The sequence below is a fragment of the Entelurus aequoreus genome, linkage group LG12 (assembly GCF_033978785.1).
Source record: "Entelurus aequoreus isolate RoL-2023_Sb linkage group LG12, RoL_Eaeq_v1.1, whole genome shotgun sequence".
Lineage (NCBI taxonomy): Eukaryota > Metazoa > Chordata > Actinopteri > Syngnathiformes > Syngnathidae > Entelurus > Entelurus aequoreus.
In genome coordinates, this window is record NC_084742.1 from 58,596,198 (window position 1) to 58,622,345 (window position 26,148).

Below are 26,148 nucleotides of genomic sequence, written 5' to 3' on the forward strand. Positions count from 1 at the left end.
AATACTTACCCGAGACACCCCTACTCCTGATCCCTGCAAGACTGCTTGTATCGGACATTTTACATGCAATAACCCCATCCTTGTTTTTTTTACTGCTGATATCGGACCGATATATGATATCAATATTTGCCCAAGACACCCCTACTCCCGATCCCTGCAAGACTGCTTGTATCGGACATTTTACATACAATAACCCCATACTTTTTTTTATTGCTGATATCGGACCGATATAAGATATCAATATTTACCTGATACACCCTTACTCCTGATCCCTGCAAGACTGCTTGTATCGGACATTTTACACGCAATAACCCCATACTTTTTTTTTTATTGATGATATCGGACCGATATATGATATCAATATTTACCTGAGACACCCCTACTCCTGATCCCTGCAAGACTGCTTGTATCGGACATTTTACAGGCAATAACCCCGTACTTTTTTTTTTTATTGCTGATATCGGACCGATATAGGATATCAATATTTGCCCAAGACACCCCTACTACCGATCCCTGCAAGACTGCTTGTATCGGACATTTTACATGCAATAACCCCATACTTTTTTTTTTTATAGCTGATATCGGACCGATATATGATATCAATATTTGCCCAAGACACCCCTACTCCCGACCCCTGCAAGACTGCTTGTATCGGACATTTTACACGCAATAACCCCATACTATTTTTTTATTTTATTTCTGATATCAGACCAATATCTGATATCAATATTTTCCCGAGACACCCTTACTCCTGATCCCTGCAAGACTGCTTGTATTGGACATTTTACATGCAATAACCCCATAATTTTTTTTATTGCTGATATCGGACCGATATATGTTATCAATTTTTGCCCAAGACACCCTACTCCCGATCCCTGCAAGACTGCTTGTATCGGACATTTTACATGAAATACTTTTTTCTTTTTGGGGCAAAAAAGTGAGTACCGCTGATTTCTGCTTTCGTAAATCACAACTTAACTTAACTTAAAAAACAGCAACAATATAATATGGCATGAAGAGAATATGATGAATACTTTTATATATTTATGAAAAGTAAATTACAAAATAAAACAAACTTTTATCAATTTATGATCATGATTTATGATAGGCCAGTAGAGAAGGCCTTGCTGGCCCTGCAGGCACACCACTGACACGGAGGCATCCGGTAAATATTAACAGTTAGACGTGTCAAGTACCATGTTGTATGAATTTGAGGTATTCGGCTGCAAAATTGGCTAAAAAAAAAACAGTTAGCCCGCGAGCATGTTAGCGGGCCAATATGGCGGATATATAAACAACATTATTATGCTCCAAGCAAACATTTTTATGCATAAATGTTTGAGTTTGAGTTTATTTCGAACACGCGAGCATACAACACGATACACCACCAAGAGGCGGTATAGCTCGGTTGGTAGAGTGGCCGTGCCAGCAACTTGATGGTTCCAGGTTCGATCCCAGCTTCTGCCATACTAGTCACTGCCGTTGTGTCCTTGGGCAAGACACTTTACCCCACCTGCTCCCAGTGCCACCCACCCTGCTTTAAATGGAACTTACATATTGGCTTTCACTATGTAAAAGCGCTTTGAGTCACTAGAGAAAAGCGCTATATAAATATAATTCACTTCACAATTTCTAGTTTCACTTTTCAGAGGAAGAAGCAGAGCTCATTTAATCCCACCCCTTTTCTTGTACATAACAGTTGCTAAAACTTTTGTTCACTTCCTGTTCTCAATTTATTCACAATTGCATTTCTGAAAGTAAAACCAACATTTTCTAATTGGCTTAAAATGATCAATTAAATCTGGGAAAATGATTAAAAGTACAAAAGCCCTTCAATTGATATCTTTATTGAAAACTATTGAAGTGATTCAGTTAGCCCTTTTTTTGTCTTTTTGAATTTTGTATTTAATCATATTGTTTGATACTATTATGTATTTGTGGAAGTTTCTCTCCTCCGGGTTCCTCGGACCACCAAGCACTGACATGACAGTTCAGTTTCTGTTTTGTTTTCCAATAGTTCAGTCTCTCAGGTGCTTTTCAGCAATTGTCTTTTCTGACTGTCTCTCGCTCTCGCTCCAGCTCCACAACCCCTCTCTCCTTCCCAGCTGCTGCCCTTTAACAGAGCGACAGGTGATTAGATAACCAGGCCCAGGTGGGCACACCCCGTTTCGCTGCAGGTCCGCAGGCCACGCCCCCCTCCACAGTATTATTATTTTAATACTTTGTATTTGCTCTCATTTTCTTTCCTTCCGTATTTTGTGTAAGACCGTATTTGCTCAATCTGATAGATGTTTGAAATTGTTGAGATGTTCAATTAAAAAAATAAAATAAAATTGAAAGTTATTTGAGTAGTAAATACATGATTTATGTTCTCTATGACAATCATCGTGTGTTGTGTTGTATTCTAATAATATATTTTGTAAAGGAACATTTGGTCTGGTATTTTCCACTGCAGGGAGTAACAGAGAGTGTGAGAGTGCTAGACATCGAGCTGAAGACCCCAGCTTTCAGCCCGATATCAGCAATAAAAAAAAAGTATGGGGTTATTGCATGTAAAATGTCCGATACAAGCAGTCTTGCAGGGATCGGGAGTAGGAGTGTCTTGGGCAAATACTGATATCAGATAATATCAGTCCAAATATCAGCAATAAAAAAAAAGTATGGGGTTATTGCATGTAAAATGTCTGATACAAGCAGTCTTGCAGGGATCAGAAGTAGGAGTGTCTCGGGTAAATATTGATATCATATATTGGTCCGATATCAGCAATAAAAAAAAAGGATGGGGTTATTGCATGTAATATGTCTGATACAAGCAGTCTTGCAGGGATCGGGAGTAGGAGTGTCTTGGGCAAATACTGATATCAGATAATATCAGTCCAAATATCAGCAATAAAAAAAAAGTATGGGGTTTTTGCATGTAAAATGTCTGATACAAGCAGTCTTGCAGGGATCAGAAGTAGGAGTGTCTCGGGTAAATATTGATATCATATATTGGTCCGATATCAGTAAAAAAAAAAAAGTATGGGGTTATTGCATGTAATATGTCTGATACAAGCAGTCTTGCAGGGATCGGGAGTAGGAGTGTCTTGGGCAAATATTGATATCAGATAATATCTGTCCGATATCAGAAAAAAAAAAGTATGGGGTTATTGCATGTAAAATGTCCAATAAAGGCAGTCTTGCAGCTATCAGAAGTAGGGGTGTCTCAGGTAAATATTGATATCAGATATCGGTCCGATATCAGCAATAAAAAAAAAGTATGGGGTTATTGCATGTAAAATGTCTGATACAAGCAGTCTTGCAGGGATCAGAAGTAGGAGCGTCTCGGGTAAATATTGATATCATATGTCGGTCCGATATCAGCAATAAAAAAAAAGTATGGGGTTATTGCATGTAAAATGTCCGATACAAGCAGTCTTGCAGGGATCGGGAGTAGGAGTGTCTTGGGCAAATATTGATATCAGATAATATCTGCCCGATATCAGAAAAAAAAAAAAAAGTATGGGGTTATTGCATGTAAAATGTCTGATACAAGCAGTCTTGCAGGGATCAGAACTAGGGGTGTCTCGGGTAAATATTGATATCATATATCGGTCCGATATCAGCAATAAAAAAAAGTATGGGGTTATTGCATGTAAAATGTCCGATACAAGCAGTCTTGCAGGGATCAGAAGTAGGAGCGTCTCGGGTAAATATTGATATCATATGTCGGTCCGATATCAGCAATAAAAAAAGTATGGGGTTATTGCATGTAAAATGTCCGATACAAGCAGTTTTGCAGGGATCGGGAGTAGGAGTGTCTTGGGCAAATACTGATATCAGATAATATCGGTCCGATATCAGCAATAAAAAACAAAAGTGTGGGGTTATTGCATGTAAAATGTCTGATACAAGCAGTCTTGCAGGGATCAGAAGTAGGAGTGTCTCGGGTAAATATTGATATCATATATCGGTCCGATATCAGCAATAAAAAAAAAGTATGGGGTTATTGCATGTAAAATGTCTGATACAAGTACTCTTGCAGGGATCAGGAGTAGGAGCGTCTCGGGTAAATATTGATATCATATGTCGGTCCGATATAAGCAATAAAAAAAAAGTATGGGGTTATTGCATGTAAAATGTCCGATACAAGCAGTCTTGCAGGGATCGGGAGTAGGAGTGTCTTGGGCAAATACTGATATCAGATAATATCGGTCCGATATCAGCAATAAAAAACAAAAGTGTGGGGTTATTGCATGTAAAATGTCTGATACAAGCAGTCTTGCAGGGATCAGAAGTAGGAGTGTCTCGGGTAAATATTGATATCATATATTGGTCCGATATCAGCAATAAAAAAAAAGTATGGGGTTATTGCATGTAAAATGTCTGATACAAGTACTCTTGCAGGGGATCAGGAGTAAGGGTGTATCGGGTAAATATTGATATCAGATATATCGGTCCGATGTCAGCTATAAAAAAAAAAAGCATGGGGTTATTGCGTGTAAAATGTCCGATACAAGCAGTCTTGCAGGGATCAGGAGTAAGGGTGTCTCGGGCAAATATTGATATCAGATATCGGTCTGATATCAGTAATAAAAAATACAAAAAGTATGGGGTTATTGCGTGTAAAATGTCTGATACAAGCAGTCTTGCAGGGATCAGGAGTAGGGGTGCCTCGGCCAAGTATTGCTATCAGATATCGGTTATATATCAGCAAAAAAAAAAAAAGTATGGGGTTATCGCATGTAAAATGTACGATACAAGCAGTCTTGCAGGGATCAGGAGTAGGGGTGTCTCGGGTAAATATTAATATCATATATCGGTCCGATATCAGCAATAAAAAAAAAGTATGGGGTTATTGCATGTAAAATGTCCGATACAAGCAGTCTTGCAGGGATCAGGAGTAGGGGTGTCTTGGGTAAATATTGATATCAGATATCGGTCCGATATCAGCAATTTAAAAAAAAGTATGGGGCTAGACATCGAGCAGAAGACCCCAGCTGTCAGCTCGATGTCTAGCGCCGACTCTTAACCTGAGAAAGACGCGAAGAACTTGCATGAGTTTGGACTTGAAACACCAGTCATCAGTGAAAGATTATAAAAGACTTTAATGCAAGTTGGTCTTGCATCATCGTACAAGTATTGCATCATCGTACAAGTATTGCATCATCGTACAAGTGCTGAATAATCAAACATGTGCTGCTCAAGGTAAAAAAAACAGATATTGTCAAAGTGAAACTAGGAATAAAACTAAATCATGGCCGGGTGCTGCTGATTCACGGCGGTTCTGGACCCGTCCACCATGTTTCTGCTGACACAGGTGGAGGATTTCAGCCGCCGACCCGGTTCATGATCAGCTCCAACCAGTCTACATGTCGGCCTTGACGAAGGACGCAAACATCCCGTCCTCCTGCTCCAGGAGGGTCTCGGGCTTGTCGTACTCCAGAATGTTGCCCCGCTTCATGACGATGACCAGGTCCGCTGTGAGGATGGTGTGGACCCGGTGCTGGTGGAGCAGAGGACACGTTCACCGGTAAATACAAGACAACGGATGACGGTCACGCCCTCCACGCAAGTTGTTTGGTACCAACCGGGCTGGTAGCAGCAGACCCGAGACCGGACCTCCAGCCTCCGCCCGGGCCAGTAGTGAGAAGAAGAAAAAGACGGAAAGAGAGAAGAGAGTCTGGCTGGGTCAGGTCCGGTCCGGGTCTACTTGTGAGTCCTGACTAGCACACTGAAGAGGCTCTCCTCCTGTGCTAGCAGGTTCTGACCCGAGTCACTCTCCACCAAAATCCCAGAGGAGAACACCAGCACCTGCCCCGCGTCCAGGATGGAGGACACGCGGTGCTGGGGGGCGGGGCCGGCGAGGAGGAGACAGGAGAGGAAAGGAAGCAAGGAGGCGCAGTTGTGGGCGGAGCCAAAAAGGACAGAAGAGAGAAGGAAAGCGTTTGAGTTGACAAAATGAACTTGGGAGGGTGGAGAGGAGGAGGAGATACGTGCTGGACTTCAACTTCTGTACTCACAGCGATGGTCACCACAGTGCGGTCCGCGAACGCCGTCATCACCACTTTTTGCAAGATGTTCTCCTAAACACAAATACCATTAAATGTCATTATTAATGTCAAAGTTGTGAAGTTGTCACGTTGTGTAAATGGTAAATAAAAAGAGAATACAACAAATCCTTTTCAACTTATATTCAATTGAATAGACTGCAAAGACAAGATATTTCATGTTCACACTCAGAAACTTTGCTATTTTTTGCAAATAATCATGAACTTAGAATTTAATGGCAGCAACACATTGCAAAAAAAGCATTTTTACCAGTGTGTTACATGGCCTTTCCTTTTAACAACACTCAGTAAAGGTTTGGGAACTGAGGAGACACATTTTTGAAGTGGAATTCTTTCCCATTCTTGCTTGATGTACAGCTTAAGTTGTTCAACAGTCTCCCTTCTCATATTTTAGCCTTCACACATTTTCAATGTCTGGACTACAGGCAGGCCAGCCTAGTGTCTTGCTGAAATAAGCAGGGGCGTCCATGATAACGTTGCTTGGATGGCAACATATGTTGCTCCAAAAGCTGTATGTACATTTCAGCATTAATGGCGCCTTCACAGATGTGTAAGTTACCCATGTCTTGGGCACTAATATACCCCCATACCATCACACATGCTGGCTTTTACACTTTGCGCCTATAACAATCCGGATGGTTCTTTTCCTCTTTGGTCCGGAGGACACGACGTCCACAGTTTCCAAAAACAATTTGAAATGTGGACTCGTCAGACCACAGAACACTTTTCCACTTTGTATCAGTCCATCTTAGATGAGCTCGGGCCCGGCGAAGCCGACGGCGTGTTTGGGTGTTGTTGATAAATGGCTTTGGTTTTGCATAGTACAGTTTTAACTTGCACGTACAGATGTAGCGACCAACTGTAGTTACTGACAGTGGTTTTCTGAAGTGTTCCTGAGCCCATGTGGTGATATCCTTTACACACTGATGTCGCTTTTTGATGCGGATCGAAGGTCACGGGCATTCAATGTTGGTTTTCGGCCTTGCTGCTTACGTGCCGTGATTTCTCCAGATTCTCTGAACCTTTTGATGATATTACGGAGCGTAGATGGTGAAATCCCTAAATTCCTTGCAATAGCTGGTTGAGAAATGTTGTTCTTAAACAATTTGCTCACTCATTTGTTGACAAAGTGGTGACCCTCGCCCCCGTCCTCGCCTGAGGGATCGAAGGTTCGTAACCTCATGGCTTACGTGCCGTGATTTCTCCAGATTCTCTGAACCTTTTGACGATATCACAAACACACTTTTATTGTGAAGACAGAAACTGTGTGGTCAGTCTTTAGTCTTTTGACGGGAGGTACGGTTGAAATAAAAAGTGTTCCTCGCCTTCCTGTCGGTCATTTTTTCTTAATAATGATCTGGCAGCAGCCAGCGTCACCTCACCGTGAATGTTAATCAAGTGACCAAAGTCACGTCTTAGTGAACATTTATGATCGCTCATCTATTTTTTTAGAGCCTGGCTGGCGATGGACTGACACACCCTCCACCATCCACCGGGAGCGTGTCCGGGTGTTGTTGATAAATGGCTTTGGCTTTGCATAGTACAGTTTTAACTTGCACTCACAGATGTAGCGACCAACTGTAGTTACTGACAGTGGTTTTCTGAAGTGTTCCTGAGCCCATGTGGTGATATCCTTTACACACTGATGTCGCTTTTTGATGCAGTACCGCTTGAGGGATCCAAGGTGCGAAACATCATGGCTTACGTGCGGTGATTTCTCCAGATTTTCTGAACCTTTTGATGATATTACGGAGCGTAGATGGTGAAATCGCTAAATTCCTTGCAATAGCTGGTTGAGAAATGTTGTTCTTAAACAATTTGCTCACGCATTTGTTGACAAAGCGGTGACCCTCGCCCCCGTCCTTGTTTGTGAACGACTGAGCATTTCATGGAAGCTGCTTTTATACCCAATCATGGCACCCACCTGTTCCCAATTAGCCTGTTCACCTGTGGGATGTTCCAAATAAGTCTTTGACGAGCATTCCTCAACTTTCTCGCTCTTTTTTGCCACTTGTGCCAGCTCATGTTGCAAATGAGCTAATATTTGCAAAAAAGTAAAGTTTACCAGTTGGAATGGTAAGCATCTGGTCCTTGGCACTCACCGTTGCCATGTCGATGGAGGCGGTGGCCTCGTCCATGATGAGGATGCTGCTCTTGCGGACAAACGCTCGAGCCAAACAGAAGAGCTGCCTCTGACCCACGCTGAAGTTCTCCCCGCCCTCCGTCACCACCGCATCTAATCAGGTGACGCCGCCAATCAGAGAGGGCCATCTTGTCATGTGTGTGCGTGTGCGTGTTCATACCAAGTCCTCCTGGCAGTGCCTTCACCATGTTCTTCAGCTGAGCGATCTCTAGCGCCTCCCACAGGCGCTCATCATTACACGTCTGCTCTGGATCCAGATTAAACCTGCAGAGGTGAAGTGAGATCCGACTTAGTCTTGAGGTTTGTTGTGGAAAAACCTCGGGCGCTTTAAACCGCGGGGAAGTTGACTTTGTTCCAGATGTCACCAAAGTGCGTCAGAAAGAAGCAACACTTTTTTTATCTGGGACAGTGGTGTGAAAACACTCGAGCGTTCACCCCGTGAGCGCGCAAAGTCCAAACAAACACGGTTCCCCGGCGCCGACACAAACACGGCGAGGACGTGCGGCGGAGGAGACGCAGGCGGGCAGAAGTCAGACGAGGTCTCAGGCCCGACTTCCTGCCGCGTTTTCCCACAGCTGCGCTCGCGCAGATGGCAATTAGTGTGGTCACGTGGCACGCGCTGGATGTTGGAGACGCGCTCGGCTACGTGTGGAGTTCCACAGGGCTCGCCACCCAGGCCTCTGTCACGTTTCCACTACCAAAATGTATTTAGATACTTATCTGAATAAAGGGGACCACAAAAAATGTCATTATTGTCATAATATCCACCATTTTTTTTTTTTTTTTTTTGCATCATGACTAGGGAAGGTTGTTTGGATTGTGTCTAGGGTTGTCCCGATACCAATAGTTTGGTACCAGTACGGGTACTAACATTTTTTTTGCGATCCTTTTAGTGCTTTTCGATACTTTTCTAAATAAAGGGGACCACAAAAAAATGTAATTATTGTCTTTATTTGAACAAAAACACCTTAGTGTACATGAAACATATGTTTATTATTGTAATTTAGTTCTTAAATAAAATAGTGAACATACTAGACAACTTGTCTTTTAGTAGTAAGTAAACAAACAAAGACTCCTAATTAGTCTATGCAGTAACATATTGTGTCATTTATACACCTATTGTTTTGTACACATTATGAGGGACAAACTGTAAAAATGTTTCATAATATCCACAATTTAGCATTTTTTTTTGCATCATGATTAGGGAAGGTTGTTTGGACTGTGTCTAGGGTTGTCCCCATACCAATAGTTTGGTACCAGTACGGGTACCAACATTTTTTTCGATACTTTCGGTGCTTTTCGATACTTTTCTAAATAAAGGGGACCACAAAAAAATTTCATTATTGTCTTTATTTGAACAAAAACATCTTAGTGTAGATGAAACATATGTTTATTATTGTATTTTAGTTCTTAAATAAAATAGTGAACATACTAGACAACTTGTCTTTTAGTAGTAAGTAAACAAACAAAGACTCCTAATTAGTCTATGCAGTAACATATTGTGTCATTTATACACCTATTGTTTTGTACACATTATGAGGGACAAACTGTAAAAATGTTTCATAATATCCACAATTTAGCTTTTTTTTTTTTGCATCATGATTAGGGAAGGTTGTTTGGATTGTGTCTAGGGTTGTCCCGATACCAATAGTTTGGTACCAGTACGGGTACTAACATTTTTTTGCGATCCTTTTAGTGCTTTTCGATACTTTTCTAAATAAAGGGGACCACAAAAAAATGTAATTATTGTCTTTATTTGAACAAAAACATCTTAGTGTACATGAAACATATGTTTATTATTGTAATTTAGTTCTTAAATAAAATAGTGAACATACTAGACAACTTGTCTTTTAGTAGTAAGTAAACAAACAAAGACTCCTAATTAGTCTATGCAGTAACATATTGTGTCATTTATACACTTATCGTTTTGTACACATTATGAGGGACAAACTGTAAAAATGTTTCATAATATCCACAATTTAGCATTTTTTTTTGCATCATGATTAGGGAAGGTTGTTTGGATTGTGTCTAGGGTTGTCCCGATACCAATAGTTTGGTACCAGTACGGGTACTAACATTTTTTTGCGATCCTTTTAGTGCTTTTCGATACTTTTGTAAATAAAGGGGACCACAAAAAAATTTAATTATTGTCTTTATTTGAACAAAAACATCTTAGTGTACATGAAACATATGTTTATTATTGTAATTTAGTTCTTAAATAAAATAGTGAACATACTAGACAACTTGTCTTTTAGTAGTAAGTAAACAAACAAAGACTCCTAATTAGTCTATGCAGTAACATATTGTGTCATTTATACACCTATTATTTTGTACACATTATGAGGGACAAACTGTAAAAATGTTTCATAATATCCACAATTTAGCATTTTTTTTTTGCATCATGATTAGGGAAGGTTGTTTGGATTGTGTCTAGGGTTGTCCCGATACCAATAGTTTGGTACCAGTACGGGTACTAACATTTTTTTGCGATCCTTTTAGTGCTTTTCGATACTTTTCTAAATAAAGGGGACCACAAAAAAATGTAATTATTGTCTTTATTTGAACAAAAACATCTTAGTGTACATGAAACATATGTTTATTATTGTAATTTAGTTCTTAAATAAAATAGTGAACATACTAGACAACTTGTCTTTTAGTAGTAAGTAAACAAACAAAGACTCCTAATTAGTCTATGCAGTAACATATTGTGTCATTTATACACCTATTGTTTTGTACACATTATGAGGGACAAACTGTAAAAATGTTTCATAATATCCACAATTTAGCATTTTTTTTTTTTGCATCATGATTAGGGAAGGTTGTTTGGACTGTGTCTAGGGTTGTCCCCATACCAATAGTTTGGTACCAGTACGGGTGCCAACATTTTTTTCGATACTTTCGGTGCTTTTCGATACTTTTCTAAATAAAGGGGACCACAAAAAAATTTCATTATTGTCTTTATTGTAACAAAAAACCTTAGTGTAGATGAAACATATGTTTATTATTGTAATTTAGTCCTTAAATAAAATAGTGAACATACTAGACAACTTGTCTTTTAGTAGTAAGTAAACAAACAAAGACTCCTAATTAGTCTATGCAGTAACATATTGTGTCATTTATACACCTATTATTTTGTACACATTATGAGGGACAAACTGTAAAAAATTAATTATTAATCCACTTGTTTATTTACTGTTAATATCTGATTATTTTCTGTTTTAACATGTTCTATCTACACTTCTGTTCAAATGTAATAATCACCTATTCTTCTCTTCTTTGATACTTGACATTAGTTTTGGATGATACCACACATTTAGGTATTGATGCGATACCAAGTAGTTACAGGATCATACATTGGTCATATTCAAAGTCCTCATGTGTCCAGGGACATATTTACTGACTTTATAAACATAATATACATTTTTTTAAAAGAAAAAAAGATTTTGTGATGCTAAAAAATATCGATGTAATCATAGTAGTATCGACTAGATACGCTCTTGTACTTGGTATCATTACAGTAGATGTCCGGTGTAGATCCACCCATGGCGTTTGTTTACATTGTGACGCCGGTGAGCTATTGTATCCTCCTACGGTGTGTAGTGAAGCATGTTTAGCTATTCCTCATCCTCCAGTGATAATGCTACTTGTAAGAAACTTACTTTATTTGTCAAACTTTGTGTTACATTGAGTTCAGCTCGCCCTGCGAGAGGACAAAAGCTGTCCTTGATCCTACCAAGCAGAAGGCTTGTAAAACCCCACTGTGTACGATGGGAAGCGACATGAAGGCGTCAGTTTCTTTCTTCTATTGTAATCCACAGGAAGATTTTATCTTTACCCGAGATCTACAAAGCGGAGAGGAGGCAGGGCCTGACCTCCCTCCAGGCACCTTTTCTTTTAACTGTTTTACGACCTTTTCTTTGAACTGTTTTGTAACAAAGGTGATGGCTGTTTACGACCCCCCTCCCTTAGAAACAGCTGTTGCCATGTAATCAGGGAAAGTCCAAATAAAAGAGAAGGCGTACAATCTTTCGTCAGAGCGTGGTGGAACACTGTACAAGGGTACAGGTGTGCGCGCTCTCCTCATTGAGCCACATTTCCTTCTGTCTCGGTTTAATTCCTTGCTTCTTGTCTTGTTTAATAGATGTCATCAGTGTTTGAACCTGACACAACTTCACCTTTATCTTTACTTTTTACACCAAAATGCGTCCATTCTCCCTTTTCTGTCTACACACTGTGTCTGCTTGTATGTACTCTGTGTGCGCACGCTGCCGAACATGCTCCTCTGCTCGTAAAACCAGCAATGTCATGACGTGACAGTTGACCGGTACTTTTTAGAGGCGGTATAGTAGCGATTATGATTCATTAGTATCGTGGTACTATACTAGTACCGGTATACCGTACAGGCACCTTTTCTTTTAACTGTTTTACGACCTTTTCTTTTAACTGTTTTGTAACAAAGGCGATGGCTGTTTACGACCCCCCTCCCTTAGAAACAGCTGTTGCCATGTAATCAGGGAAAGTCCAAATAAAAGAGAAGGCGTACAATCTTTCGTCAGAACGTGGTGGAACACTGTACAAGTGTACAGGTGTGCGCGCTCTCCTCATTGAGCCACATTTCCTTCTGTCTCTGTTTAATTCCTTGCTTCTTGTCTTGTTTAATAGATGTCATCAGTGTTTGAACCTGACACAACTTCACCTTTATCTTTACTTTTTACACCAAAATGCGTCCATTCTCCCTTTTCTGTCTACACACTGTGTCTGCTTGTATGTACTCTGTGTGCGCACGCTGCCGAACATGCTCCTCTGCTTGTAAAACCAGCAATGTCATGACGTGACAGTTGACCGGTACTTTTTAGAGGCGGTATAGTACCGAATAAGATTCATTAGTATCGCGGTACTATACTAGTACCGGTATACCGTACAGGCACCTTTTCTTTTAACTGTTTTACAACCTTTTCTTTGAACTGTTTTGTAACAAAAGGCGATGGCTGTTTACGACCCCCCTCCCTTAGAAACAGCTGTTGCCATGTAATCAGGGAAAGTCCAAATAAAAGAGAAGGCGTACAATCTTTCGTCAGAACGTGGTGGAACACTGTACAAGGGTACAGGTGTGCGCGCTCTCCTCATTGAGCCACATTTCCTTCTGTCTCGGTTTAATTCCTTGCTTCTTGTCTTGTTTAATAGATGTCATCAGTGTTTGAACCTGACATAACTTCACCTTTATCTTTACTTTTTACACCAAAATGCGTCCATTCTCCCTTTTCTGTCTACACACTGTGTCTGCTTGTAAGTACTCTGTGTGCGCGCTGCCGAACATGCTCCTCTGCTCGTAAAACCAACAGTGTCATGACGTGACAGTTGACCGGTACTTTTTAGAGGCGGTATAGTAGCGATTATGATTCATTAGTATCGTGGTACTATACTAGTACCGGTATACCGTACAGGCACCTTTTCTTTTAACTGTTTTACGACCTTTTCTTTTAACTGTTTTGTAACAAAGGCGATGACTGTTTACGACCCCCCTCCCTTAGAAACAGCTGTTGCCATGTAATCGGGGAAAGTCCAAATAAAAGAGAAGGCGTACAATCTTTCGTCAGAACGTGGTAGAACACTGTACAAGTGTACAGGTGTGCGCGCTCTCCTCATTGAGCCACATTTCCTTCTGTCTCGGTTTAATTCCTTGCTTCTTGTCTTGTTTAATAGATGTCATCAGTGTTTGAACCTGACACAACTTCACCTTTATCTTTACTTTTTACACCAAAATGCGTCCATTCTCCCTTTTCTGTCTACACACTGTGTCTGCTTGTATGTACTCTGTGTGCGCACGCTGCCGAACATGCTCCTCTGCTCGTAAAACCAGCAATGTCATGACGTGACAGTTGACCGGTACTTTTTAGAGGCGGTATAGTAGCGATTATGATTCATTAGTATCGTGGTACTATACTAGTACCGGTATACCGTACAGGCACCTTTTCTTTTAACTGTTTTACGACCTTTTCTTTTAACTGTTTTGTAACAAAGGCGATGGCTGTTTACGACCCCCCTCCCTTAGAAACAGCTGTTGCCATGTAATCAGGGAAAGTCCAAATAAAAGAGAAGGCGTACAATCTTTCGTCAGAACGTGGTGGAACACTGTACAAGGGTACAGGTGTGCGCGCTCTCCTCATTGAGCCACATTTCCTTCTGTCTCGGCTTAATTCCTTGCTTCTTGTCTTGTTTAATAGATGTCATCAGTGTTTGAACCTGACACAACTTCACCTTTATCTTTACTTTTTACACCAAAATGCGTCCATTCTCCCTTTTCTGTCTACACACTGTGTCTGCTTGTAAGTACTCTGTGTGCGCGCTGCCGAACATGCTCCTCTGCTCGTAAAACCAACAATGTCATGACGTGACAGTTGACCGGTACTTTTTAGAGGCGGTACAGTAGCGATTATGATTCATTAGTATCGTGATACTATACTAGTACCGGTATACCGTACAGGCACCTTTTCTTTTAACTGTTTTACGACCTTTTCTTTGAACTGTTTTGTAACAAAGGCGATGGCTGTTTACGACCCCCCTCCCTTAGAATAGTATCGCGGTACTATACTAGTACCAGTATACCGTACAATCCTTATCAGGAGTTAGCATCAAAATGTTCCGGAAGGACTGGCGTGCATCAAAGTGTGTATCAGACCGTGTGCACGCCACACAACCTCATAAGACTCTCTGGTGGCCTCTTTTGCTTTAGACAAGATTTCCTGACCGTTATGGTCCTGCTCGTTAAGTGAGCGTCCTCCCAGTACAACACTGACACTTTGTGACGCTGGAATATAAACAGGAAGTTGTCGCTATTTGTGTGCAGATAGCCGGGAGGACCGCCACTGGGAAAAGTGTGTGTGTGTACCTAATGGAGCCGCTAAACAAGACGGGGTCCTGCAGGATGATGGACAGGCGAGACCGGAGTGTCTGCAGAGGAAGTTTGCAGATGTCGATCCCGTCGATGACGATCTTCCCTGCAGACAAACGAGACACTTTGACAATCAGCGGCAAGAGTCACTTGACTTTCTGCTAAACACACTTAACATCCTCCACCTGAGGCCTCCTTGAGGTGACAGACATTGTTCTAGTCCTCCTCCCCGTCCTCTATACACTCGGAGCAGTTCTACACCAGGAGTGGCCTTTACGTGGATGGCGAGCTAGCGGTGGATGGCTGAGGGTGTGTCAGTCCATCGCCAGCCAGGCATGCCATGTTGCAGGCATCACATTCTAAATGAGCTAATATTTGCAAAAAATGTAGTTTTACAGTTCAACAGCGACTTACGTGTGAAATGATTAACACATTAGCGTAAAATATCAAATAATATTATTGATCTCATTCCCGTAAGAGACTAGACGTATAAGATTTCATGGGATTTAGCGATTAGGAGTGACAGATTGTTTGGTAAACGTATAGCATGTTCTATATGTTATAGTTATTTGAATGACTCTTACCATAATATGTTACGTTAACATACCAGTTGGTTATTTATGCCTCATATAACGTACACTTATTCAGCCTGTTGTTCACTATTCTTTAGACATTTTAAATTGCCTTTCAAATGTCTATTCTTGGTGTTGGCTTTTATCAAATACATTTCCCCAAAAAATGCGACTTATACTCCAGTGCGACTTATATATGTTTTTTTCCTTCTTTATTATGCATTTTCGGTCGGTGCGACTTATACTCCAGAGCGACTTATACTCCGAAAAATACGGTACTTATAAGTAGAGATGTCCGATAATGGCTTTTTTGCCGATATCCGATATTGTTCAACTCTTAATTACCGATTACGATGTCAACCGATACCGATATATACAGTGGTGGAATTAACACATTATTATGCCTAATTTTGTTGTGATGCCCCGCTGGATGCATTAAACCAGTGGTCCCCAACAACCGGTCCGTGGATCGATTGGTACCGGGCCACACAAGAAATTAAAAAAAAAAAAAAAAAAATGTTTAATTAAATAAATAAATAAGAATATTTTTTTTATTAAATCAACATAAAAAACACAAGATACACTTACAATTAGTGCACCAACCCAAATAACCTCCCTCCCCCATTTAAAATCATTCGCACAAAAGGGTTGTTTCTTTCTGTTATTATTATTTCTGGTTCCTACATTAGACTGTATATCAATATTAGAGATGTCCGATAATATCGGCCAGCCGATATGCTTTAAAACTGTGATCCCCAACGTTTTTGTAGCTGGGGACCGGTCAACGCTTGAAAATTTGTCCCACAAAAGGGTTGTTTCTTTCTGTTATTAATATTCTGCTTCCTACATTATATATCAATATATATCAATACAGTCTGCAAGGGATACAGTCCGTAAGCACACATTATTGTGCGTGCTGCTGGTCCACTAATAGTACTAACCTTTAACAGTTCATTTTACTCATTTTCATTCATTACTAGTTTCTATGTAACTGTTTTTATATAGTTTTACTTTCTGTAAAAAACTTTCTGTTTTTAATTTATTTATCGCATTTTATTTTATTAATTAAAAAAAAAAAGGACCTAATTTGGGCCTGGTTGTCCAAATTAGGCATAATAATGTGTTAATTCCACGACTGTATATATAGCGGTATCGGTTGATGTCGGTATCGGTAATTAAAGAGTTGGACAATATCGGAATATCGGATATCGGCAAAAAGCCATTACCGGACATCCCTAATCAATATAGATCAATACAGTCTGCAGGGATACAGTCCGTAAGCACACATAATAGTATTTTTTCATGACCAAAAAAACAAACAAAAACCCCCCCCCCCAAAAAAACTCCACCTGTCCGCGGGACAAATTTTAAAGCGTTGACCGGTCCGCAGTTACAAAAAGGTTGGGGACCACTGCATTAAACAATGTAACAAGGTTTTCCAAAATAAATCAACTCAAGTTATGGAACCAAAATGCCAACATGGCACTGCCATATTTATTATAGAAGTCACAAAGTGCATTATTGTTTTTTTAACATGCCTCAAAACAGCAGCTTGGAATTTGGGACATGCTCTCCCTGAGAGAGCATGAGGAGGTTGAGGTGGGCGGGGTTGAGGTGGGAGGGGGTAGGGGGCAGCGGGGGGTGTATATTGTAGCGTCCCGGAAGAGTTAGTGCTGCAAGGGGTTCTGGGTATTTGTTCTGTTGTGTTTATGTTGTGTTACGGTGCGGATGTTCTCCCGAAATGTGTTTGTCATTCTTGTTTGGTGTGGGTTCACATATTTGTAACAGTGTTAAAGTTGTTTATACGGCCAGCCTCAGTGTGACCTGTATGGCTGTTGACCAAGTATGCGTTGCATTCACTGTGTGTGTGAAAAGCCGTAGATATTATGTGACTGGCAGTGCCTTTAAGGTTTATTGGCGCTCTGTACTTCTCCCTACATCCGTGTACACAGCGGCGTTTTAAAAAGGCATACATTTTACTTTTTGAATTGAATTTCCGATATTACATTTTAAAGCATTTATCGGCAGATAAATATCGGCAGTCCGATATTATCGGACATCTCTACTTATAAGTAAAGCGTAGATGCTCCAAGAAACACACATTCATAAAAAAACACTGTGACTGATGAGCAGCTCATTTAGGGGTTCTTCCGCACCAAACTTATCCAAGCCTTGCTTTTATGGGCTGTTTATAGCCACTGGAAAACAGAGTTTTAGCGAAGACAAAAAAAAAAAAAAAGTGCTGTGGTTCAGGCCTCCTGGCTCCTTTCAGACTTGAAATGGAGATTAAACTTGTTTAAAGAGATGACAAACATTTGAGTTGAGGAGAGAAAAGCGTGACGATAGAGTCTTTTTAGATCGTTATTATTGTAAATAATAATAATACACTGCAAAAAGTGAAATCTAAGTAAGATGAAATATCTCAAATAAGGGTGATATTTGCTTATTTTCTGTCTGTTAAGCGGATTTTATGTTAGTGTTTTACTTGTTTTAAGGGTTTTGGTCCTAAATGATCTCAGTAAGATATTACAGCTTGTTGCTGAGATTTGATGACCTATATTGAGTAAAACATGCTTGAAACTAGAATATCAACTGTTGTGTCATCAACACTCACAAGCAACGTTCCCTCTAAGGTGCGCACCTGCGCAATTGCGCACTGCTCACGCGTCCTCTGCGCACAGCAAATCTATGCCGTGCAAAAAATCAAATCCCACTCTAAACAAAATAAACAAATCGTTTGTTTTGCATGATTATGCAATGCAACTGTGAGTAGCAGGTGACGAAAGGCGGCCACAACAGATAAAACACTGTTTGTCAACACTTCAATTATTGTAACGTCTGTGGAGAGTGGAGACACTTAGAGGACAGGAATTCCATCGGTCCCTTTATTTAGTAAAAATGTTTGTCGGCCATAACCACACCAAAACAATGTGTAAAATACTTTTATCTCGCAAAAATGGTCGTTGTCTACCGTACAAACCAAGCCAATTTCACTTGGCCCTTGAGGCGATATCAAATTAACACTAGAGCTGGCCCGCCGATTATATACAGCGGCGTTGCCGCGGTAACACCGCATTCATCGCTAATTCTCATACTGGCCAACCCTCCCGGGAGACTCCCAAATTTCAGTGCCCCTCCCGAAAATCGTCACGTCCGCTTTTCATCCAGTCCAACGAGTGCCGGCCCAGTCACATAATATGTGCGGCTTCTGCACGCACACACAAGTGAATGCAATGCATACTTGATCAACAGCGATACAGGTTACACTGAGGGTGGCCGTATAAACAACTTTAACACTGTTAGAAATATACGCCACACTGTGAACCCACACCAAACAAGAATGACAAACACATTTCGGGAGAACATCCGCACCGTAACACAACATAAACACAACAGAACAAATACCCAGAACCCTTTGCAGCACTAACTCTTCCAGGACGCTACAAGGTGTGTGTGTGTCTGTGTGTGTGTGTGGGGGCGGGGGGTTTGTGGTAGCGGGGGGTGTATTTTGTAGCGTCCCGGAAGAGTTAGTGCTGCAAAGGGTTCTGGGTATTTGTTTTGTTGTGTTTATGTTGTGTTACGGTGCGGATGTTCTCCCGAAATGTGTTTGTCATTCTTGTTTGGTGTGGGTTCACAGTGTGGCGTATATTTGTAACAGTGTTAAAGTTGTTTATACGGGCACCCTCAGTGTAACCTGTATCGCTGTTGATCAAGTATGCGTTGCATTCACTTGTGTGTGCGTACAGAAGCTGCACATACCTTGTGACTGGGCCGGCACGTTGTTAGAATGGATGAAAAGCGGATGTGACGACAGCTCGTAGAGGACGTTAAAGGCAGTGCCTTTAAGGCACGCCCCCAAGACTGTGGTCCGGGTGGACTACGAGATATAATGACTGATGAACACCTTGGTTGGATAATGAAGGTTGCCTCAGCTCAAAGCCTGAGCCCCGACATCAATGAACTAGCATCCCAGAAAAGATGGCAGGTATTTGGCTTGGGCACATCAGATTAGATCAGTGTGTTGCAAACTGAGCAGTTTAAAGTCCTGAATGGTTGGTTTATTCATTGTTATTTTATTTTCAAATTTATTAGCCTGTGGAATAAGTTAATGTTGATATTTACCTCAGAAGGCTGCAAATAGAAAAGAGGCATTCAATTTTTATTTAAATTGTATTTGATATGCCATTGATATTTTTTAATTATTATTATTATTATTTTAAACTGGATTTTGCATGTGACTATAAAGTTATGCCTTGCTTGTTCAATATTCAATGCAAAACTTGTTTGGGTCCCTATTAAGAGGTTAATTTGTTCAACCTTGGCCCGCGGCTTTGTTCAGTTTTAAATTTTGGCCCACTCTGTATTTGAGTTTGACACCGCTGATATACACTATGGCAATTAGCCACTGGTGCGTTTATGGCCACACAAAAAGTTGGACAACTCCAACACTACACATAAAGTGTAAATTTCAGGTCGTTTTACTATGACTCCTCAATCAGTGTGCTTATTCTACTGTCATTTGTTAAGAATGTTATTTTTTGGATATTAATCATGAAACGATGTTACAGGACTACATAATTGCTAATAAAAATATGTATTTTACGGACAGAAAGTTAAACACTTCATCTCATGCAACATGTGAATGTTTTAAGGGGAACTAAATGTGATCTCTGAAAGGGGTACACAATCTTTCCAAAGTAGGACCCGCACCCAGGCATAAAATACCTGGGTATTTGAAATTGACTACTGTCACTGGATTATAATAATAAGACATTTAAATTGTTATGTCAGGTTTGAGACAAATGTGCTGCTGGTATGACCACAGTGTGCACGTCTGTATTCCACTGAATGCTCAGGGTGTTTGTGCGTTTGCTCACACACATGAAAAATTAGAGGGAACATTGCTCACAAGTATAAAACTGCTTTTTTAAAGTAATCATTTCTTACTTCAAGCATGAAAACAAAAATCATGACTTTGACACAATTGCGTCTCATAACTAAAACAGATGACAGCCAAATGGACTTTGCTGTTTTATTTCCAATGAAACAATAGAAAATACGTAGTCGTAGAGTAGTACACTTGTTATTAGTGAGAATATACTTATTTTAGGTTATTTTTGGGTTCATTGAGTTTAGCTAATTTGACTTGTTTTTGAAAGTCTTGACAAGCCGAATATTCTTGTTCTATTGGCAGATAATTTTGCTTAGTTCAAATAAAATACCCCTCATTTTTGTATTTTTCTTGCTTTTATGGGCTGTTTAAAGGCCTACTGAAATGAGATGTTCTTATTTAAACGGGGATAGCAGGTCCATTCTATGTGTCATACTTGATCATTTCGCGATATTGCCATATTTTTGATGAAAGGATTTAGTAGAGAACACCGACGATAAAGTTCGCAACTTTTGGTCGCTGATAAAAAAAAGCCTTGCCTGTACAGGAAGTAGCGTGACGTCACAGGTTGTGGAGCTCCTCACATCTGCACATTGTTTACAATCATGGCCACCAGCAGCGAGAGCGATTCGGACCAAGAAAGCGACGATTACCCCATTAATTTGAGCGAAGATGAAAGATTTGTGGATGAGGAAAGTGAGAGTGAAGGACTAGAGGGCAGTGGAAGCGATTCAGATAGGGAAGATGCTGTGAGAGGCGGGTAGGACCTGATATTCAGCTGGGAATGACTACAACAGTAAATAAACACAAGACATATATATACTCTATTAGCCACAACACAACCAGGCTTATATTTAATATGCCACAAATTAATCCCGCATAACAAACACCTCCCCCCTCCCGTCCATATAACCCGCCAATACAAATCAAACACCCGCACAACACACTCAATCCCACAGCCCAAAGTACCGTTCACCTCCGCAAAGTTACGTACGTGACATGCACATAGCGGCACGCACATACGGGCAAGCGATCAAATCTTTGGAAGCCGCAGCTGCGTACTCACGGTAGCGCGTATCCAACTCAAAGTCCTCCTGGTAAGAGTCTCTGTTGTCCCAGTTCTCCACAGGCCAGTGGTAAAGCTTGACTGTCATCTTTCGGGAATGTAAACAATGAAACACCGGCTACGTGTTTGTGTTGCTGCAGCCGGCCGCTAATACACCGCTTCCCACCTACAGCTTTCTTCTTTGCGGTCTTCATTGTTCATTAAACAAATTGCAAAAGATTCACCAACACAGATGTCCAGAATACTGTGGAATTTTGCGATGAAAACAGACAACTTAATAGCTGGCCACAATGCTGTCCCAAAATGTCCTCTACAATCCGTGACGTCACGCGCATACGTCATCATACTAAGACGTTTTCAGCAGGATACTTCGCGGGAAAATTAAAATTGCACTTTACTAATCTAACCCGGCCGTATTGGCATGTGTTGCAATGTTAAGATTTCATCATTGATATATAAACTATCAGACTGCGTGGTCGGTAGTAGTGGCTTTCAGTAGGCCTTTAACGCCACTGAAAACAGAGTTTTAGCGACCAAAAAAAAAAAAAAAGTGCTGTGGTTCAGGCCTCCTGGCTCCTTTCAGACATGAAATGGAGATTAAACTTGTTTAAAGAGACGACAAACATTTGAGTTGAGGAGAGAAAAGCATGACGATCGAGTCTTTTTAAATCATTATTATTGTTAATAATAGGTATTGGAACAGCTGTTGTAAAGATATCCACTGTTTACGTCTCCTTCTTCTTCAGCTGTTCTAAGATCAGCTCCTTGTGTCAACAACGCTCTGCTGACACAACATTTTTCCCAAAAAAGGGAAAGTCATGAACGTCTTATTTTAAGGAGACATAAACACCAGAGGACCTCTCTCTCTCTCTCTCTCTCTCTTTCTCTCACTCACCTTCAAAAATGTCCACCATGTTGAAGAAGGCCAAGGACAGAGAGGACTTGCCGCTGCCCGTGCGGCCGCAGATTCCCACCTGGCGGGAGGTGACAAGGGGGTGCGAGATGGGTCCAATAAGACGAGTGCGTCAATTTAACTGGACACACGTGCTTGTTACTTCCACAGAAGTCCTTCTTCGGCCTCAGTGTGAATATGGCGGCGTGCGCTGTTGGCGGCGGCGTGCTAGTTACCTTCTGGCCCGGCTGGACGTAGGCGTTGACGTGTTTGAGCACGGGCTTCAGCATGGGGTCGTAGCGCACGCACAGGTCCTGGATCTTGATCTCGCCATCTTTGGGCCAGTTCTCCGGGACTTGAGAGGAGTCTGCGGACAAGAATTAATGTTCGGTTTCCCCCACGTTCCAAAGGTATCGTTCAACATGAAGTACAAAACCCCAAAAGCAGTGAAGTTGTCACGTTGTGTAAATGGTAAATAAAAAGAGAATACAATTGAATAGACTGCAAAGACAACATATTTCATGTTCACACTGGTAAACGTTATTTTTTGGGGCAAATATTAGCTCATTTGGAATTTGATGCCTGCGACATGTTTCAAAAAAGCTGGCACAAGTGGCAAAAAAGACAGAGAAGGTTGAGGAATGCTCATCAAAGACTTATTTGGAACATCCCACAGGTGAAGAGGCTAATTGGGAACAGGTCATGCCATGATTGGGTATAAAAGCAGCTTCCGTGAAATGCTCAGTCGTTCACAAACAAGGACGGGGGCGAGGGTCACCACTTTGTCAACAAATGCCTGAGCAAATTGTTTAAGAACAACATTTCTCAACCAGCTACTGCAAGGAATTTAGGGATTTCACCATCTAGGTCCGTAATATCATCAAAAAGTTCAGAGAATCTGGAGAAATCACTGCACGTAAGCCATGATTTTACGCACCTTCGATCCCTAAGGCGGTACTGCATCAAAAAGCGACATCAGTGTGTAAAGGATATCACCACATGGGCTCAGAAACACTTCAGAAAACCACTGTCAGTAACTACAGTTGGTCACTACATCTGTAAGTGCAAGTTAAAACTCTACTATGCAAAACCAAAGCCATTTATCAACAACACCCAGAAACTGATGCAAAGTGGTTCTGTGGTCTGACGAGTCCACATTTCAAATTGTTTTTGGAAACTGTGGACGTCGTGTCCTCCGGACCAAAGAGGAAAAGAACCATCCGGATTGTTCTAAGGTCAAAGTGTAAAAGCCAGCATGTGTGATGGTATGGGGTTGTATTAGTGCCCAAGACATGGGTAACTTACACATCTGTGAAGGCACCATTAATGCTGAAAGGTACATACAACTTTTGGAGCAACATATGTTGCCATCGTTATCATGGACGCCCCTGCTTATTTCAGCAAGACGATGCCAAGCCACGTGTTGCAACAGCGTGGCTTCATAGTAAAAGAGTGCGGGTACTAGACTGGCCTGCCTGTAGTCCAGACATTGAAAATGTGTGAAGGCTAAAATATGAGAAGGGAGACTGTTGAACAACTTAAGCTGTACATCAAGCAAGAATGGGAAATAATTCCACTTCAAAAATGTGTCTCCTCAGTTCCCAAACCTTTACTGAGTGTTGTTAAAAGGAAAGGCCATGTAACACACTGGTAAAAATGCCTTTTTTGCAATGTGTTGCTGCCATTAAATTCTAAGTTCATGATTATTTGCAAAAAATAACAAAGTTTCTCAGTGTGAACATGAAATATCTTGTCTTTGCAGTCTATTCAATTAAATATAAGTTGAAAAGGATTTGTTGTATTCTCTTTTTATTTACCATTTACACAACGTGACAACTTCACTGCTTTTGGCTTTTGTAGAATAAAAGAAAAATGTACCCATGGATCCCTCGTAGTTCTCAGACTCCGTACCCAGGAAGCTGTTGACCTTCTTCACCGCCGCCATCTGGACCTCCAAGTCTGCCAGGTTCCTCACCACCCAGTTCAGGTAGTTAGTAACCTGCACCAAACACAGTTTGTAAAGTCTTGTTCATCAAAGCAGCTGTTCCAAGGGGGGGTCTTACAGTCAGGGCGTAGGTAAGAGCGAGGCCCACCAGACCCCCAGAAGGTTGACCACAACGGGAACCCCAGATGGACGCCCCGGCCGCCGCCAGCACGATCACAGCTCCTAGGTAGTCCTGCTCACGGAGGAATTGTAAAGTCACAAAACATTCACACACATATCAGACGTGAGTTAGTGTAACAGGGTCAGTTTAGCTTTTGTATGTTTCCTATGATATCTACATGGAAATAAGACTCAGTGTTTCCCATAAACTGCCAAGATACCTGTGGCGGTGGGGGCGTGGCTATGGGCGTGGTCACCATGACATTATCGAGTAATTTCCATAATTTACTACAATGATATGATTTTCTCTAAAAAGGCTCAAAAAATGTATACTTACTAATTAATAATAACAGTTTTGTTTTAAACGTCCATCCATCCATCCATCCATTTTACAATATAATTACAACACTTTATGTACATATTTATATACAGATTTGAACAATAAGTTATTCACTGAAATATATTTATTAATTGTGGTTCTTACAAAAAATATATCTTATAAAAATATAAAAGCTAAAATGTCTTTTAAAGCTCTGCCCCTTTAATTAGTGCATACTAAATAATTTAACTTTAGCCTACTACTACAACCATATTATTTACCAGCAACATAAAGTGAAACAGAGGCAGAGGTGTCCTGCCACAGTCAGTAACAAATAAACAGAAAACAGTAGTGGTGGTAGATAGACACAAAGCTTCATCAAACATCTGATCCACTGAACAAAGAGCTCCAAAAATCTTGATCCTACACTTCTCTTTTGTAAAGTAAATCTGAACAGCCGATATGGGCATCTACATCAACTATATGATTTGCCTGAGAAGCTTGACAGGACACAAAAAAAAATTAAAAATTAAAAAAATAAATAAAATTGTGGCGGCCTTTATTCTTTTGTGGCGGGCCGCCTCAAATAAATGAATGTGTGGGAAACACTGAGACTTGATGGACGCCTAACTACACACTTTGTCAGCAGGTGAGCTACTTTTCAAATGAAGTTGAAGTGATCTACCTCATCTTCAAATATGTACATATGTACATACACTGCAAAAAGTCAGTGGTCAAAAACAAGAAAAAATAAAATAAAATTAGGGGTATTTTATCTGAAATAAGCAAAATTATCTGCCAATAGAACAAGAAAATTCGGCTTGTCAAGACTTTCCAAAACAAGTACAATTAGCTAACCTCAATGAACCCAAAAATACCTTAAAATAAGAATATTCTCACTAATAACAAGTGCACTTTTCTTGATAGAAAAAAAAAAAGAGACCTTTTTGCTCAATATGTTGAAAAATATTCTTAAATGAAGTAAATGCTAGTGCCATTATTTTGACATAATGATATGCGCTCTGCATTACATTTCTTGAAACCAGCAAACTTATACTAAAAACTAATTTATTGTTCTTAATGGAAAGACAACAAGGCAAGCGCTTGTCACTCTCGGGGTCTCCTAGGCAAATCATATGGTCTAAAAATGCATTTTTCCATCGATAAAATGACATCATCAGGCCAAGTTCGTGCTCTTTCAGTCAATTAGTGTGCAAGG

General features: G+C 40.6%; 1 protein-coding gene across 6 annotated transcripts in view; it reads right to left on the bottom strand.

Moving 5' to 3' along the window:
* Positions 1-5,067: 5,067 nt before the first annotated feature.
* The window catches only part of abcc9 (ATP-binding cassette, sub-family C (CFTR/MRP), member 9), a 105,223-nt gene continuing 84,142 nt past the window's right edge, over positions 5,068-26,148 (bottom strand). For 4 of the 6 annotated variants that reach the window (XM_062066315.1, XM_062066312.1, XM_062066314.1 and 1 more), the window contains 9 exons: positions 24,570-24,683; positions 24,385-24,505; positions 22,743-22,873; positions 22,510-22,588; positions 15,083-15,191; positions 8,354-8,457; positions 8,153-8,286; positions 6,003-6,065; positions 5,068-5,485 (listed from right to left, as the gene is read on the bottom strand). In XM_062066315.1, the coding sequence (XP_061922299.1) occupies positions 5,348-5,485; positions 6,003-6,065; positions 8,153-8,286; positions 8,354-8,457; positions 15,083-15,191; positions 22,510-22,588; positions 22,743-22,873; positions 24,385-24,505; positions 24,570-24,683 (993 nt within the window). In that variant the 3' untranslated portion in view covers positions 5,068-5,347. Of the gene's footprint in view, positions 5,486-5,553; positions 5,827-6,002; positions 6,066-8,152; positions 8,287-8,353; positions 8,458-15,082; positions 15,192-22,509; positions 22,589-22,742; positions 22,874-24,384; positions 24,506-24,569; positions 24,684-26,148 lie in introns of those variants that run through there. The other 2 variants (XM_062066313.1, XM_062066317.1) reach the window with 1 other exon arrangement.